The sequence below is a fragment of the Lemur catta genome, chromosome 8 (genome assembly GCF_020740605.2).
Source record: "Lemur catta isolate mLemCat1 chromosome 8, mLemCat1.pri, whole genome shotgun sequence".
Lineage (NCBI taxonomy): Eukaryota > Metazoa > Chordata > Mammalia > Primates > Lemuridae > Lemur > Lemur catta.
Genome location: NC_059135.1, coordinates 49,211,984 through 49,225,773, shown reverse-complemented (window position 1 = coordinate 49,225,773; position 13,790 = coordinate 49,211,984). Strand labels below are relative to the sequence as shown.

General features: G+C 41.8%; 1 protein-coding gene across 1 annotated transcript in view; it reads right to left on the bottom strand.

Moving 5' to 3' along the window:
- PDE11A (phosphodiesterase 11A) overlaps nt 1-12,823 on the bottom strand; it is a 332,704-nt gene extending 319,881 nt beyond the window's left edge. Inside the window, exon 1 of the mRNA XM_045559347.1 lies at nt 11,529-12,823. Coding sequence (XP_045415303.1) covers nt 11,529-12,440 — 912 coding nt within the window. The 5' untranslated portion in view covers nt 12,441-12,823. The remainder of the gene's footprint in view (nt 1-11,528) is intronic.
- Nucleotides 12,824-13,790: the final 967 nt, after the last annotated feature.

Sequence of the window (13,790 nt, the reverse complement as noted above, 5' to 3'; positions counted from 1 at the left end):
TCTGTTAAATTATTTTCACACAATTCTGCATTAAATATATAGCCTCATTACATTGCTACAAGAAGTGATTAGTATTGCTATATTACTACATACATGAACACTTGATCCTGATTCAGTTGAGACTATTTCTAAAGAATAAAATTGGTTCTTTCTTCAACAGAAACCCAAGGTCTTAAGTATGAAAGTATTCTTACGATGACAGTGGCTTCTCTTTCCCTAGCTGACCTTTTTGTTCTTTAATTTAACATAGCAGATATTCTCAATTTGGTTAATTCAGAGGTGGAAAACTGTTTTCCTGCCCTTTATATTTTAAATTAGTAGGCACTCATTGAATGCAAGTTCCTTTCTGTATGTTCACAGCAGGCATGAGTAAAAGGAAGAACCAAATCGGAAGCTATTCCTCCCATTTATTCATTTAAAAAATGGATGGCAAAGGAGAGAGGGGAGGGATGCCTCAGCTCCCAGTTGTACTGTCAGTCTCCTGTCCCTGCTTGGTTGATGACTGGCTGCCACTGACTCCTCTCCTCTTTGCTTCTCTGCATGATAATCTCAGGGTGATGATAAAAAAGAGATGCTCTGGCTGTCCTGGGCTTTCAAAGCCAGTGCTCAAAGAGAGGAAGTGAGAGTAGAATCTGACCCCAGTCTCACATACCTGAAGACAGGAAAAAAGGCCAGGCTTAACAGCTGCACAGAGTCCATACCCTCTCCCTTAGTGGTTCCCTGGAAGCAAAAGGAGGAAGAGGAGGCTAACAGGAAAATGTGGGTACTCCATAAAAGTGGCCATTAGAGAGAGGAGGGTAGAGCTTCGCTTTTCCAGAGGGCCTATGCAGAAAAGAACAAAAATCTAGACTGGTTTCCTTAGCAACCCTGGGATAATCTTTCCCACAGTGTCCCAAGCCTACAGTTCTTAATTCCATTACAACCATTATTAAAACTTTAAATATGTAATCATGCATATTAAGTTGCCAAATACCCATAAAAACTGTTAGCTCATTAAGCTGTGCACAGCCATTTAAATGAAAAAGGAGTACCATCTAACTTTTTTTAATTGAAAAAAATAAAGGTTAAAACATTCTGGTAATCTGATAAAGTAGTATACAGCATAAATGCAAAAAGGATAATGCTAGCAGTAAAAGTAACATCATTTCCAAACAGAAAAACATAAAGAAAGCCTATCTTTTATTTAATAAATAGTCAACACATTTGAAATAAAATTGTGTCATAGATTCCACCTAGCCTAATAAATTATTAGATCTTGATTATAAGCATGAGGTATACTGTTCATTTATCCTTTAATGTCAGCCGCTAGAATTTAGTTTATAAATGCTTGATCCAAATACTATCATTTTTAAAACTTCTTAAGATTTCAACAATAAAACTATATCATCAATCTGGAGACTTCCTATAAGGATTTATAGCACAGAGACCCAATGTATACTTTTAAAATTACATACTATACTAGAAAAATAGGGATATTGATCAACTGTATAAAGAAATTTAACATACCTGTGTTTGTCAAAGACAGAATATGTATCATGGCCACTAAATCCTAAACAGCCTAATGTTCATTTAAACCATTTGATTATATTTTAAAAGAATTATTTCTTCTGTTTAGGGCATTATGTATATGCCATATTGTGTGAAAATGTACCTGGGATTTGTTTTAATCAGCTATATAGTATGACAGCAGACACGGAAATGACTGCCATGAAGGAAGAAGTTCATACTCCCAGACCTTAGAAACAGGAGGCCCAACACAGCACGCAGGGCCACATAGGGAGGACCAGGGTCAGTCAGGAGGTAGAAGGGGGAGGGCAGGGTGCAGCCCAGGGTCTTTACTGGGGTCTCCATGAGGGGAATGGGCGAGGCAGAGTAGGTACCTGAGTAAGCTTAGGATTGGCTAATTTGAACAATTTCTGTGGGCCCTGGACTATATATAGGGATGGTCTCTAGTTGTCAGGTACCTGGCCCTGGGGTGATTTAGGGCAGGGGGAATATTGGCTGGTGTGTGAGAGATAGACAGCTGGGGGTGTGGGCTCTGGATTGGTTGGTTTGTACATCAGAGGCGTGTCCTTTGCTCTCCATAGGAATGAGCTAGCCTTGGGAGCGGCAGTCTCTCCAGGGTCTAGGCCCTAAATATCAGAGCATGAAGATTATAGAAAATAAGAAAATATATTCAATACAGGTACTACTACATTTTAGATCAAAAGTCTCCCTTTTTCTTATGTTCAAAATCCTTTCCAGAGCCAGCTCTCTGAATAAAGCCTGCTGGACTGTGTATTTTAAAACATTAATAAAGTCTTATATTTCTGACTCTATCCTTTTAAAAAGGCCTCTCCATTATCTCATTATAATCTCAATATTACATTTAATGATTAGAGCTTCATAAAATACTATGGGGTAGACGTGTCTGGATATATCATACCTATGTTATAGCCGAAAAAAAAAAAAAACAAACACACACAAAAAACTGAGGGAGAACAGGGAATAGAATCCATGATTCTTGATTAAAGTCTAGAGCATGTTCTGTTACATTCTGATGTCTCTTACAGTTTAACTTCATGATTAGTAACCTCAGAATTCAAATGTCAAACAAATGGGTTTAATCAGGTTGTGCAGGGAAAAGGTTCCATAAACTAGACCAAAGTCGTCTCTTCCCTGTAGGCGTGTTTGGCCCAGGTTACCTCCCATGGAGTTTCTTTGGGAATATAGAATATTGAGAATAAACAGAATTACTCGGAGAGAATAAGGCAGTCAAATATCATCATGGCATTTCTAAATTCGCTTTCAACAGAGTTCAATCCCCACACTCTTTCTATATACTGATGAAAGGTAGTGTTCAATTCAAAGGTGACTATTCCTACCTGACTTGGTCTCTACACACACACCTCTGGTGAGCAAACTAATACGCACAGTGTGCTAGACAGTCCCCATTTTACCCTCTAGATACACTTGCCGCCTTTCACTGCCCTGTTCTGTGCCAAGAGGCTGACTCCTGAGAACTGTTGCACCATGGTTCCCTTTGACCTCTTGGCCTCCAGGTGTGGTCAACCAATGAGGGGCACTGGCAGGAGACAGAGGTGTGAGGAGGGTAATGTGTCCTTGGCTCCCTCTCTTCCAGCTCCTGGTTTGCCATTGGCTGAGTTCCTCTTCCCCAGGCTACAGCTCTGGCCAGGTGGCCAGTAGCTCTCTCTCAGGGTGGTGGTAGTTGCAGCCTCCTCTTCAGATCTAGAGATGGCAGTTTGAGGAGGGGGGAAGAGGAGAAGTATAGCCCCTAGCCCAATTTTTTGATGATAATTATAAGGAACAAAAGGGAAAGATTGGCTTTCACTTGGACATGCCCCATGAACATCTGATAACTGCAACTTGGAAAGCAGAGATTGTAAATGCAACCAGCTCAGAAGTTTGAATTTTTGTGAAACCTTTTGAGAATATGTGAAACATAAGATTTGTAATCAATAAACTTGGAAGTGCAATGTTCCTGAAAAATAAAATATTATAAGGCTGGTCAATATAATCTCCCATGTCTGAAAGGATTTTCAAAGAGAAAATCCTAATGTCTGCAAGGCCTTATGCTGAAAGGGGTGTTTTACCCCTTCAAGAAGTTATACTGTATGAATGAGGTAATCATGAGAAAACTAGAGAATTCAGCTATCTAGAGCCGTCATGCTCCATCCTATGCACTTCCTAGAAGAAGGTGGCAGTGGGCTGGTGGTTGTTGTTAGTATTTGGTTAATGTCAATCTGCTGTCTCTATCACATGGTCTCCACACGGAACAAAATAAAAGAAAAAAACAGAAACAAAAAAGCCATGGAGGGTAGAGATAGAGCAATTAGCATGAAGACCTGATTAATGTAAACAAGCAATTCAAATAATGTGCCAGTTTTCTGGGCTTCATAAATTCTATTTTTAAAAAATCTTCAAATTGAGGTGCAAAGAGCTAAATGATGTGGTGAAGGGATAAATTTCCTGATTTATGTATCTATATTGCCTGAATAAACTGAACTTTCTGCTTAGAGGTATTTGAAGTGACCAAGGGAGGTATCGGTGATGATTAATCAGCAGAATAGAAAATCTTGTATTAAGCCCTATGCCAAGTCACTGTAGCATATGCGCAATGAGGCAGTCATGATCTTGATCTCAAAAAGTTCACGGTCAAGAAATCATTTAAGACAAGTACCCCAATAGTTACAATGCTAAGTAGAAGGAAGTACATTAAAGCGTTGGAGAAGTTCAAAGGAGAGAGAGATAACGTCCAGCCTGGGTAGGATGCGGCAGGGATTAGCAAGAGTTTCATGAAGATGGGTTTTGGAGTGTGAGAAGATTTAGACTGGCACAGGGACAGCTGTGAGCGTGCACACAATAGTTAATGGTCAGGAGAGGCCACAGCGGGAGTGGCTGGGCATGAAGGTTCCACAGGCCACAGATTTCAGCTCTCCCACTTACTAGCTGAGTCACTTTGAGCAAATTAACCCCTCTAAGCCCAGTTTCTCCTTCTGTAAAATGGGTGTGGCAATAGTTACTACCTCAGGGGACTGTTGAGAGGATTAAATGAGACAGTGCTTGCTAATGAGCCTGGGTCATAGTTAGTACTGCATAAATGGAATTATTATTAATCGACAGTGGAGCTTCCCTTTACCTTCTATCATTATGTATAAAAAAAGAAAAAGACACCTTGCCAGGCACAGTGGTACATACCTGTAGTCTCAGCATGGGAGGCTGAGGTGGGAGGATCATCTGAGCTCACAAGTTAGAGTCAACCCTTGGCAACATAGCAAGACCCCATCTCTTAAAAAAAAAAAAAATAGATAGCCTAAAGAGGTATCTCATAGGTTTACCATTTTTTTCCATTCACGTGAAAAAGATTTCTTATCCTAAATTTGCAACAGCCTAAAGCTACATTTTATGATAGGAAATGTAATTTATCATTAATATGTGAAATCACTGTTCAGTTAAAACCCTTCAATTAATAAGAAACCTTGGGAATTATAGAAAATATACTTTTTTAAAGCCAGGAAGTCTTTTTACTATTTTAATCCTAAAAATAAATAAATAAATAAATGTAACCTCAATGCCTATAAATGAACCAAAGTTTCTCCTAAAATATTAGAAACTTAACCCTCTCTTTTATGAATAAAAAGCCTTTTTTATGACTCAAGTGCCACTTTCCAAAAGAATGTGGTCAAGTTGCAAAATACTACCCTTAAAATAAGTGACTAAAGTAGCAAGCAGTGTACCTCAAGGATCTTGTTGACTTTCCTATAAAACAACTCAAAGCTATTTCATAGGAAAGCTTCATCTGACTCTTTAACACTATATTAAACATGAAACACTAACTTCCAAATTAAGCCAGGCTTGTAAATAAACAGGTGACCCAAACCTCAAGAACCAAAATAAATTGGTCAGATTAGTAAACATTTAGCTTATGGGCTGGGAAAAAATTAAGTTAACCTTAAATTGCCTCTTCATGATTGTGTAGGAACTGTACTTTTCTGTAATTTATCCTCATGTACAAAGCAGCAAATGCAATTTGTCACTGTGTTTATCATGATCATGTGTCTGTCAGGAAGAGGAGTTGATATAGCAAATGTTTCCTGCTTCAAGAACAAAATCAGTTCTGGATCTGGGCTGGAGAATATGTTCATGGGCTTGGGGGAATTTTTAACACACTATATGCAAAGCTGAAATAATATTTCATGAAACTCCCTTGTAATACTAGTGTTGGAGTAAGATCAACATCTGCCTTTTTAAGCAAATCTCAGCAACTCAATCACAGGACTATAGACCATGTCTGCCAGCACTGGCTCATGAGGGAAAGAAGAGGAAAATTCATCACTAAATTTTCTAGGGTAAATTCTAAAATTAATTCCTTCTGAAGGAAACACTTTACAGGTAGTTATTTCAATAGAGATTATTCTAAAATCAAATATAATTAAAATGAAGTATTAAATATCATTTATATTCTTAGCTAATGTACATAATAAATACAACAGCATAGTACAATGTATTCTGAAATACAACTTTACGTATAATTTTTTTGTTTTGTTTTCCAACTCCTCTTCAAGGATAAGCAATCAGCTCTCCCTTCTCAAATCATGAGAAGGCAGAGCAGGATTGGAATGAGCAAAGATGGAGAAAGAGTAGTCCTGGCAGAAAGCATGCAAAGCACAGAAATAGAAAGGCACTACCCAGGCATTGAAAATGGCAAGTAATTTAATTAGGATGGAGCTGAGGCCATGAGAAGGGCTGCACAGACACTAGGCTGAAATAAAATTGACCTTCAACTTAGACTCAATATGACTCAGAATCAGGTCCCACTTCATAAGCATGTGATTGGCACGGTTGCGTGAAGGCCCCCTGATTGAGATTCAGTGCTGTGCTGAGTGAAATTCTTACAAAGTTTATCTTTGAACTTGTGTTCTGTGAGGGTAGACCAGTGGGACAATGGAGTACGAGCCCAGAGCTTGGAGCCTTGGAGCCTTGGCTCACGCACAGTCCCCTTCCCAATGCTTGCCCAGAACTGGCTCTTGGCCCCTCCCATTCTTGCTCCCTAGTGTCCCAGGCCCCATCCAGCCTCCCAGTCTCACCCCTCCCCCAAGATCAGGAGCAGCAAGCAGGTCACATGGGCTGGGGGAGAGGCCCATGAGCCACGTCTGCCCTTGCCCTCTAATCTTGGGTGGGGCCCCTGGATGGGCTGTGGGGAAGGTCAGGTGAATGCCCCATACCACCTCAGAGAGGAGCAATGGTCATCCTTACCCAGAGCTGGCAGCACCAAGGCACATTCTGCAGGCAGCTCAGCGGGGGCTTCTCACCCACTCCCAATTCAGATATGGAGAACTTCCCAGCCTGGAGGTTACAATCCCTTAGGATTCCCAGTCTGGAGGTTACTGTGGGTTGGGGGGCAGACCCTCTGAGCAGGGTCCTGCTTTATCATTCTGGTCTAGGCTCCACAAATTATGTAGCTGGCCGTACTTAGAGTCTTTCCCCTTAACCCAGCTTCTCTCCCTGTTTTTGATAAAGGCATTACCCTTCCTCAAATCTCCCCAGTTTAGAATCTCTGAGTTGTCACCATCATCCCTCCTTCCTCACCCAAATCCACTCCTGGAGGCCATCCACCCATCTGTCCCTGGCTGCCTAATCCCCCTGTTCCTGCTTGAGTTTTGTTGTTCATCATGGCTCCACCAGACTACCATAATAGATTCCTAATTGTTTTCATAGCTTTAAGCCTCCCCATGTTCAATCCATTCAGCCACTGCCACCAGGTCACCCAAGACACCATCATGTCAAGATGTTTAATGGCTCCCTGAGGCCTACTATTAGTGAACTTCAAACTGTTTAGCCAGACATTCAAACTCCTTCCTTCTTTTGCCCTCATTTTACTTTTGCATATTCATTCTATAGCACATGATATACTTTGGCACATGCTATACTTTGCAGTGCTATACTTTGGCCAAATTAAACCACCCACTGTCCCCTATATATATTCTGTGTTTGGTCATCACTGTGTCTCTGATGAAGCCATTTTGCTACACCTGGATAACCTGCCCCTACCCAACAACCATCTCCAATTGGGATTAGATTTCCCTGTCTATAGCTTGAAGGGCACCTCTTCCAGGAAGTCTTCCATCCCTGAGCCCAGTCACAAAGTGACTCCATTTTCCTCCAAGACAATACCATTTGTTTTTTGCCATTTATTAAGTACAGCTTGGTACTAGTTGTTTGTTGTTTGTGTTGCACACAGCCTTCCACTGTAAGCACTTGGAAAATAAGAAGCATGTCCTCTCACCTTTGTACTCCCATAGGCCCCCTACCCAAGGCCTTAGGTTTAACAGGCTCTTGGTGCATGTTTGTTGGAACTAATGAATAAATGAATCTGCTGTGTAAACAGATCAGGTCTTCTGAAAGCCTGGCACACCTGTAACCCTTCTGCGTCATCCCCTTTCCTCTTCTCAGTTCACCTAACAAAACATCCTGCTGCTTTTCAGACCCAAGCCCATCAAACACCTGTATCATCATTATCAACACTAACAAAAATTCATCTCACACTTTTTATTAATGTTTAAAGTGCTATATTCTGAATGCTTAGAATAATCTCAAAGAGAACACCTGTTACTTGAGTGCTCTCATTTTCAACCTCTTGAGGGCAATTTTTTCATTACTATATTAAAGTGGGGTGTTTAATAACTTATAACTGTTAGAGAAAAAAGGTAAACTGCAGTCACCATGATCCATACTGGATACCTAAAATGAATGGAGGTTCCCCCCACTTGTAATTCTTTATTTTTCTCCTAATTTCAAGTCTGTTTTTTAGAACTAATTGCAGAAAGTAATATAAAATAATGAAATAAACTGGGGGTTTTTGCTATCAAAACTTTTATTCAATTTTACCATTTCATTAAATATTCTCCCCTTGGCCCCAAAATGCCATGCTTATCATAATTTCAAAAGTGTCTTCAGTGCCTTTCTCTTGCCCACATTACAATCCTCCAAGAGGATCAGCAATGTAATTATCAAATGATCAAAATTTGAAACTCTGTGTGATAAAAATTTCACCTCCTGAAGAAAAAAAGTATACCAGATGAATGTGAGCAAGAATCATCTTAAAAGTATAGTAGTTAATAAAGAATCAGGAAGAATGGTTATATTTTTATATAGAAACTCCAAGATATTTCTTTATATATGATAAAAATTAAAACAATATCATGATAAAAGAACATGCATTTGGAAGGTTATCAGTTTTCATTAAGAGAAATCTGTAACAGCAGGAAATGGAAAGGATGGGGGAAATGCTAGAATTGGGGAAGGATGCAACATTAATAGAAGCCTATAAAAAGTTTATATTGCATGAGTTGTTACTAATAGGAACAAAGTGTCAAAGTTGGGGTAGGCTAGGATGTGGTTAGGTGTTACCAACCACATTTAAGAGAATTTTAAGTAAAGAGTGAAAGCATAGATAATTCTATATTCCTTGAATATAAAGCTGGTTCTAAAATACTTAATTTAAGAATGGAACATGGCTCAGCAAAAGATTAGGCTGTTCAAAACACGTTACGTTCACATCTCAGTCCCAGATAAGGAGAAAAACAATTGAAAATAAGGGAAAGAGAAAGAAACAGAATACTAGCAAACTAGATAACATTGTCATTATAAACTGTTACCATATTCTGGGTAGCTGCAATGTGTCAGGTATTGTTTTAGGGGCTTTAATGCAATATCTCATTTCATTTTCACAACAATAATCTTTTCTAGGTAGGTATTATTATTCCCATTTTACAGGTGAGGAAATTGAGGCTCTAAAAGATTAAGAAATTCTCCCAAGGTCACACTAATGGTGACTGTGGTGTATCATAATAAAGGAAAAAAAGTAATTTTATCAAAGAAGAATAGCATAAATAAGACAAAGAAAAACACACCAAGTTAAAAACACAGAAACATATAGCAGAAGGCAATGGAGAAAGAAAAGAGAAACTTTCTAACCAGATAGAAATGAAAGCAAAGTAAAACAAGATCTTAAACTCCCAACCTGTATAGCATCCCTTCCCTACCTGCCTTTTGTCAGTGCTTCCAACAACCTCATCTTTTTTACAGCCATCCTTACTACCCTGGGAGAAAAAAAACCTCCCTTTTCCCAATGTCAGCTTCCAAATATTAAAAGGCAACTTTGTTTTACATTCTGTCTGCAGACTAAGGGGAGAGCCCACATGAAGCAGCAGCTGTTGAAAACCTGATTGTCTATGCCTGTGATAACACCTATAGCCACAATTCTAGGCAGCAGGAAGACAAGTTAACTGCTGAAGAGGCAGAGAATTATACTCTTGAAGAAAGGGCAGTATATGAACAGTATTAAATAAAAATTAGGAGCTGAAAGAGGACAGTAAGAAATAAAAGCTATAGAAATGGGAGAAAATCAATTGGGGATGAATAAGAAAAGTAAAGGCAATAAAGAAAAAAGACTGCAATTCCAGGCTATAATAAGTATCATCTAACTAGCAAGAGATTTTTTTAGCCCAAGCACACAATAAGGATGTGGAAATAATAGGAAAGAAAAGATTTTGTGATTGTTCATCAATTTTTTACAGAATCTTCAACATAATAATTATTAAATTCTTTTATTTATTCCCATGACTTCCTAAGGATTGCAGAGAAAGAGACACTTGTTGAAAACCATTAATTGGTTGCTTGACCTAAACCTATCAAAGTCTTTAAGAAGGATATAATGAACAATGCACCTAATCAATAACAAAAGGTTAACAAAAACAGTATTTTGACAAGCATCCTTTAATATTAAAGTGTTCTGTTGACAGACATCTCACAAAAATATGAAACTTGGTTTTAGTACAAGCTAGTCAATTTGCTATGTAAAATTGTCAGTTTTCAGAAGAAACAGAGAAAATTTTACCTTTAGTTCCCTTCCCACTAGTTTGCTATTCTGATCAACAACAACCAACCCCTAGAAAAACGTGTAGCTCCATGAGACCACTGGAAGAAATACTCATCCAATGACTATAAAACTTTCACAACCAAGTATAAGAACTTTCAATTCTTATGAACCCTGAAGTCTCATGGAAAGTGACATCCAGTTTCATCACATTCAGTGAATAAATACTGAAGAAATTAGAACTGACTGGTTTTCAGATCCAGTATCTAATATCAAGTTCAAATCGCTATGAAAATGAAAGGCTTAGAAAAACCAGACGACAGCATGTCAGGTTTCCTTTTCACCTTGAAACTAGCATGTTTGCCCTGCTAATTGGCTTTAAAGCTGCCAAAAATGTATCAATTTTTAAAACTTTTTTTTTGTTTTTCCAAAAACCTGAAGTGCTCCCAAATAAAATTTTTGTTTCTTTCACAAACTAAAAACCTACTTCCACAATCCTGTGAAAACTTAACTACAGATAATGCTGTATTCAAGCCTAAAGATAATAGCTCCTCTATTTGTGCAACCTATCTAACCTCAACAACAGAAACAGTTAAAATAGGTGCTGAGAAGGCACAAACCAGTCAGAGGCCCATTCTTCCTCTGACATTCCTCTCCCTTTCCTCTTTTTCCCTACCTTGGAACTCATGTAACTTTAAGCTAGAGAAGAGGAGAGGGAAGTAGTTAGGTACTTTGTTCCCTTTCCAACTTTGAACTAGACAATGAAAATGCATTATGGTCCTACATCAGAGACACCAAAATGCCCATTTTCGTCAGACTAACACTGGAATTCTGGGTTAGACATCTTTTTTTAGCAACTCACAAATGCATACTAAAACCATACAATGATATTAAAGACAGAGTATCTTGACAGAGAAACAGGTGATATTATTGGGTGATATATGAATTTCCCATAAGCCACTGTGTATTAAGAAAAGATCATTACATCAAAGAGGGTGTAGGTCTAAACTCAAGAAGGAATTTAAATAGCAAGATTTGTATTTGTAAAGAGCCTCAATTAATGTGATCCTGGATGCCAAAGGGTAACCAGCCCAAGGCTTGGCTCCCAAGCCAGTGGGCTCTGGGAGGAGAGGAGGATGCAAAATCCTACCTGGTAGGCATCAGGAATGTTGACCGTTTCTCCATGCTCCCCGACATAGCCAATGATACCTTTGCCCCAGGGGACCTGCACCTCATTTGAGTTCTCTGTGCTGCTGCTGGGCAGCAGCGGGGTTCCTGCATGCACGTCAAAGAATTTGGAGACCAAGCTCTTCTTGCCAGCAGCTGCCCCTTCCACCAGGAAGAGAGAACAGCGGTCAGCGTCCACCATGAGGCAGACAAAGATGAGGATCTTGTAGCTTAGGCTGGTGAGGTCAAGGTCATTGGAGATATCCTTGACCAATTCCAGGAAGAATTGACGCTCATTGTGCTTTTTGAGGTGGCACTTGTAGTCGATGGCCGTAGGGGGATACTGAGGCAGATTCACCCTTGACTCCAGCAACGCACTGAGGATGTGGGCTGTGGTGGGAGGCAGGGAGCTGGCCTTCCGGAGAAGTGCTCTCCGCCGTACACTGCTCAGGGGCTCTTGGGCCCGGGAGGTCACCTGTTCATCGTAGGTCCTGTTCACGTGGATGGCCTTGGAGCGGGCAAAACTCTTCCTCAGCTCTTTCTGAGAAGCTTTCCGCTGCAGGCTCCCATCGCCCCGGCCGCCACTGGCCCAGCTGGGACTCAGGGGCACCCCACCACAGTCCCCGCCACCAGGAGCGGGCTGGCTGTTGGAAGAGCCATTTGGTCCAGTGCCACCACCAACGCTGCCGCCATCTCTGCCGGGGCCGTGAGCCACGCTGCTGGTGCCAGCCGAAGCCGCCCTTGGGCCCAAAGCCCCCCGCCCCTGACTGTGCCTCTGCAGCCACTTCTCGACCATCTCCTGCTTCCCCTTACGCATCAAGTAATCTTCGAACAACTCTGGGTGCCTGTCCAGGAAAGTTTCCACCTCCCCAAAGTCCAGGCCAGAGGCTGTCATTGTCCCAGACACAGCTTTCCTTGCTTCTTTACACTTGGACGGAATGTTTACCTGCCCCGAGGCCTCTAGCTGTCCCTGCACATGGTTACCCCACCAGTATTCCCAGCTCGGCGCCACCTCCCAGCCAGCCGTAGATTATTCCCAGCAGTGGAATCCCAGCTGGGAGGTGCCCCTTCCTTCTCTGGCTCAGAGTGGCTGGCACCGCCCCCACCCCCTGGTCCGCCACTCCTGCGCCGCGCAGGTGACGGACGCGGAGCTGCCGCGGCCGCGGCTCCTGTCCCGGAGCCGGGAGCTGTCGTCGCTCTCGCGCTGGCTGCCGGCGCCGCCGCCGCTACTGCTGCTGTAACCGGATGAGTGGACCACTGTGACAGGGAGGTAGGGCAGGACACGCCCCTGAGTGAGGCACGATCCCGGAGGGAGGAGAGAGAGGGGAGGAGGGAGCCGCGGACGCCGAGCAGCCAAAGTCCACGGCCCGGGATGCCAGGCGGTTCCTGGAAGAGTCTCTGGACGGCCGGAACCCGCTCCTGGGAACGCGGCCGAGTCCTGCTTGGAACGCGATTAAAGAGGGACACGCACCTTGTTCCTTCCCCCTCCTTCCTTCCTCACCTCCCCAGCCCTCCCCACTCCCCGCCCTTAATCCGTTAGTGGTTCTGGGAGGCCCGGCGGGAGCCCAGTGGGGAGCCCTAGTGAGAAGAAGTGCTGGCGTCTCGCAGGGACCGGACCCAGAAGCGGACTCCGAGGAAATCGGGATGCTCAGCGACAGGCAGGGTTGTTTTTCTGGGATGTGACTGTGGAGTGTGGGTTCCCAGGATTCCTGGGATTGCCCGCTAACACTGCCCAGCACCTTGTGGGCGTTCAGTAAATATTAACGGAATTGAATTTCCCTGAAATTAGCAAATGAAGTTCCCTGTGTGAGCAATTCATGACTCTAACCAAATTCACGGACCCAGGGCGGGGGGAGGTTACCTGAAGGAAGGGTGTGAAACACAGTACACTCCCCCCTTGGTAGCAGAGGGGGATTGGTTCCAGGACCCCTGCGTATATCAAAACCCACAGATGCTCAAGTCCCTAATATAAAACGGTGTAGTATTTGCATATAACTTACACATATCCTCCCCTATACTTTAAATCATCTCTAGTTTACTTATAATACCTAATACAATGTATAATAAATGCTATGTAAATAGACTTTATGCTATATTGTTTAGGGAATAACGACAAGAAAAAATGTCTGCACATGTTCAGTACCCACGCAACCATCCATTTTTATTTTCCAAATCTTTTCAATCAGATGTTGGTTGAATCCACAGGTGAAGAACCCACGGACACAGAGGCAGACCGTACTTGGAT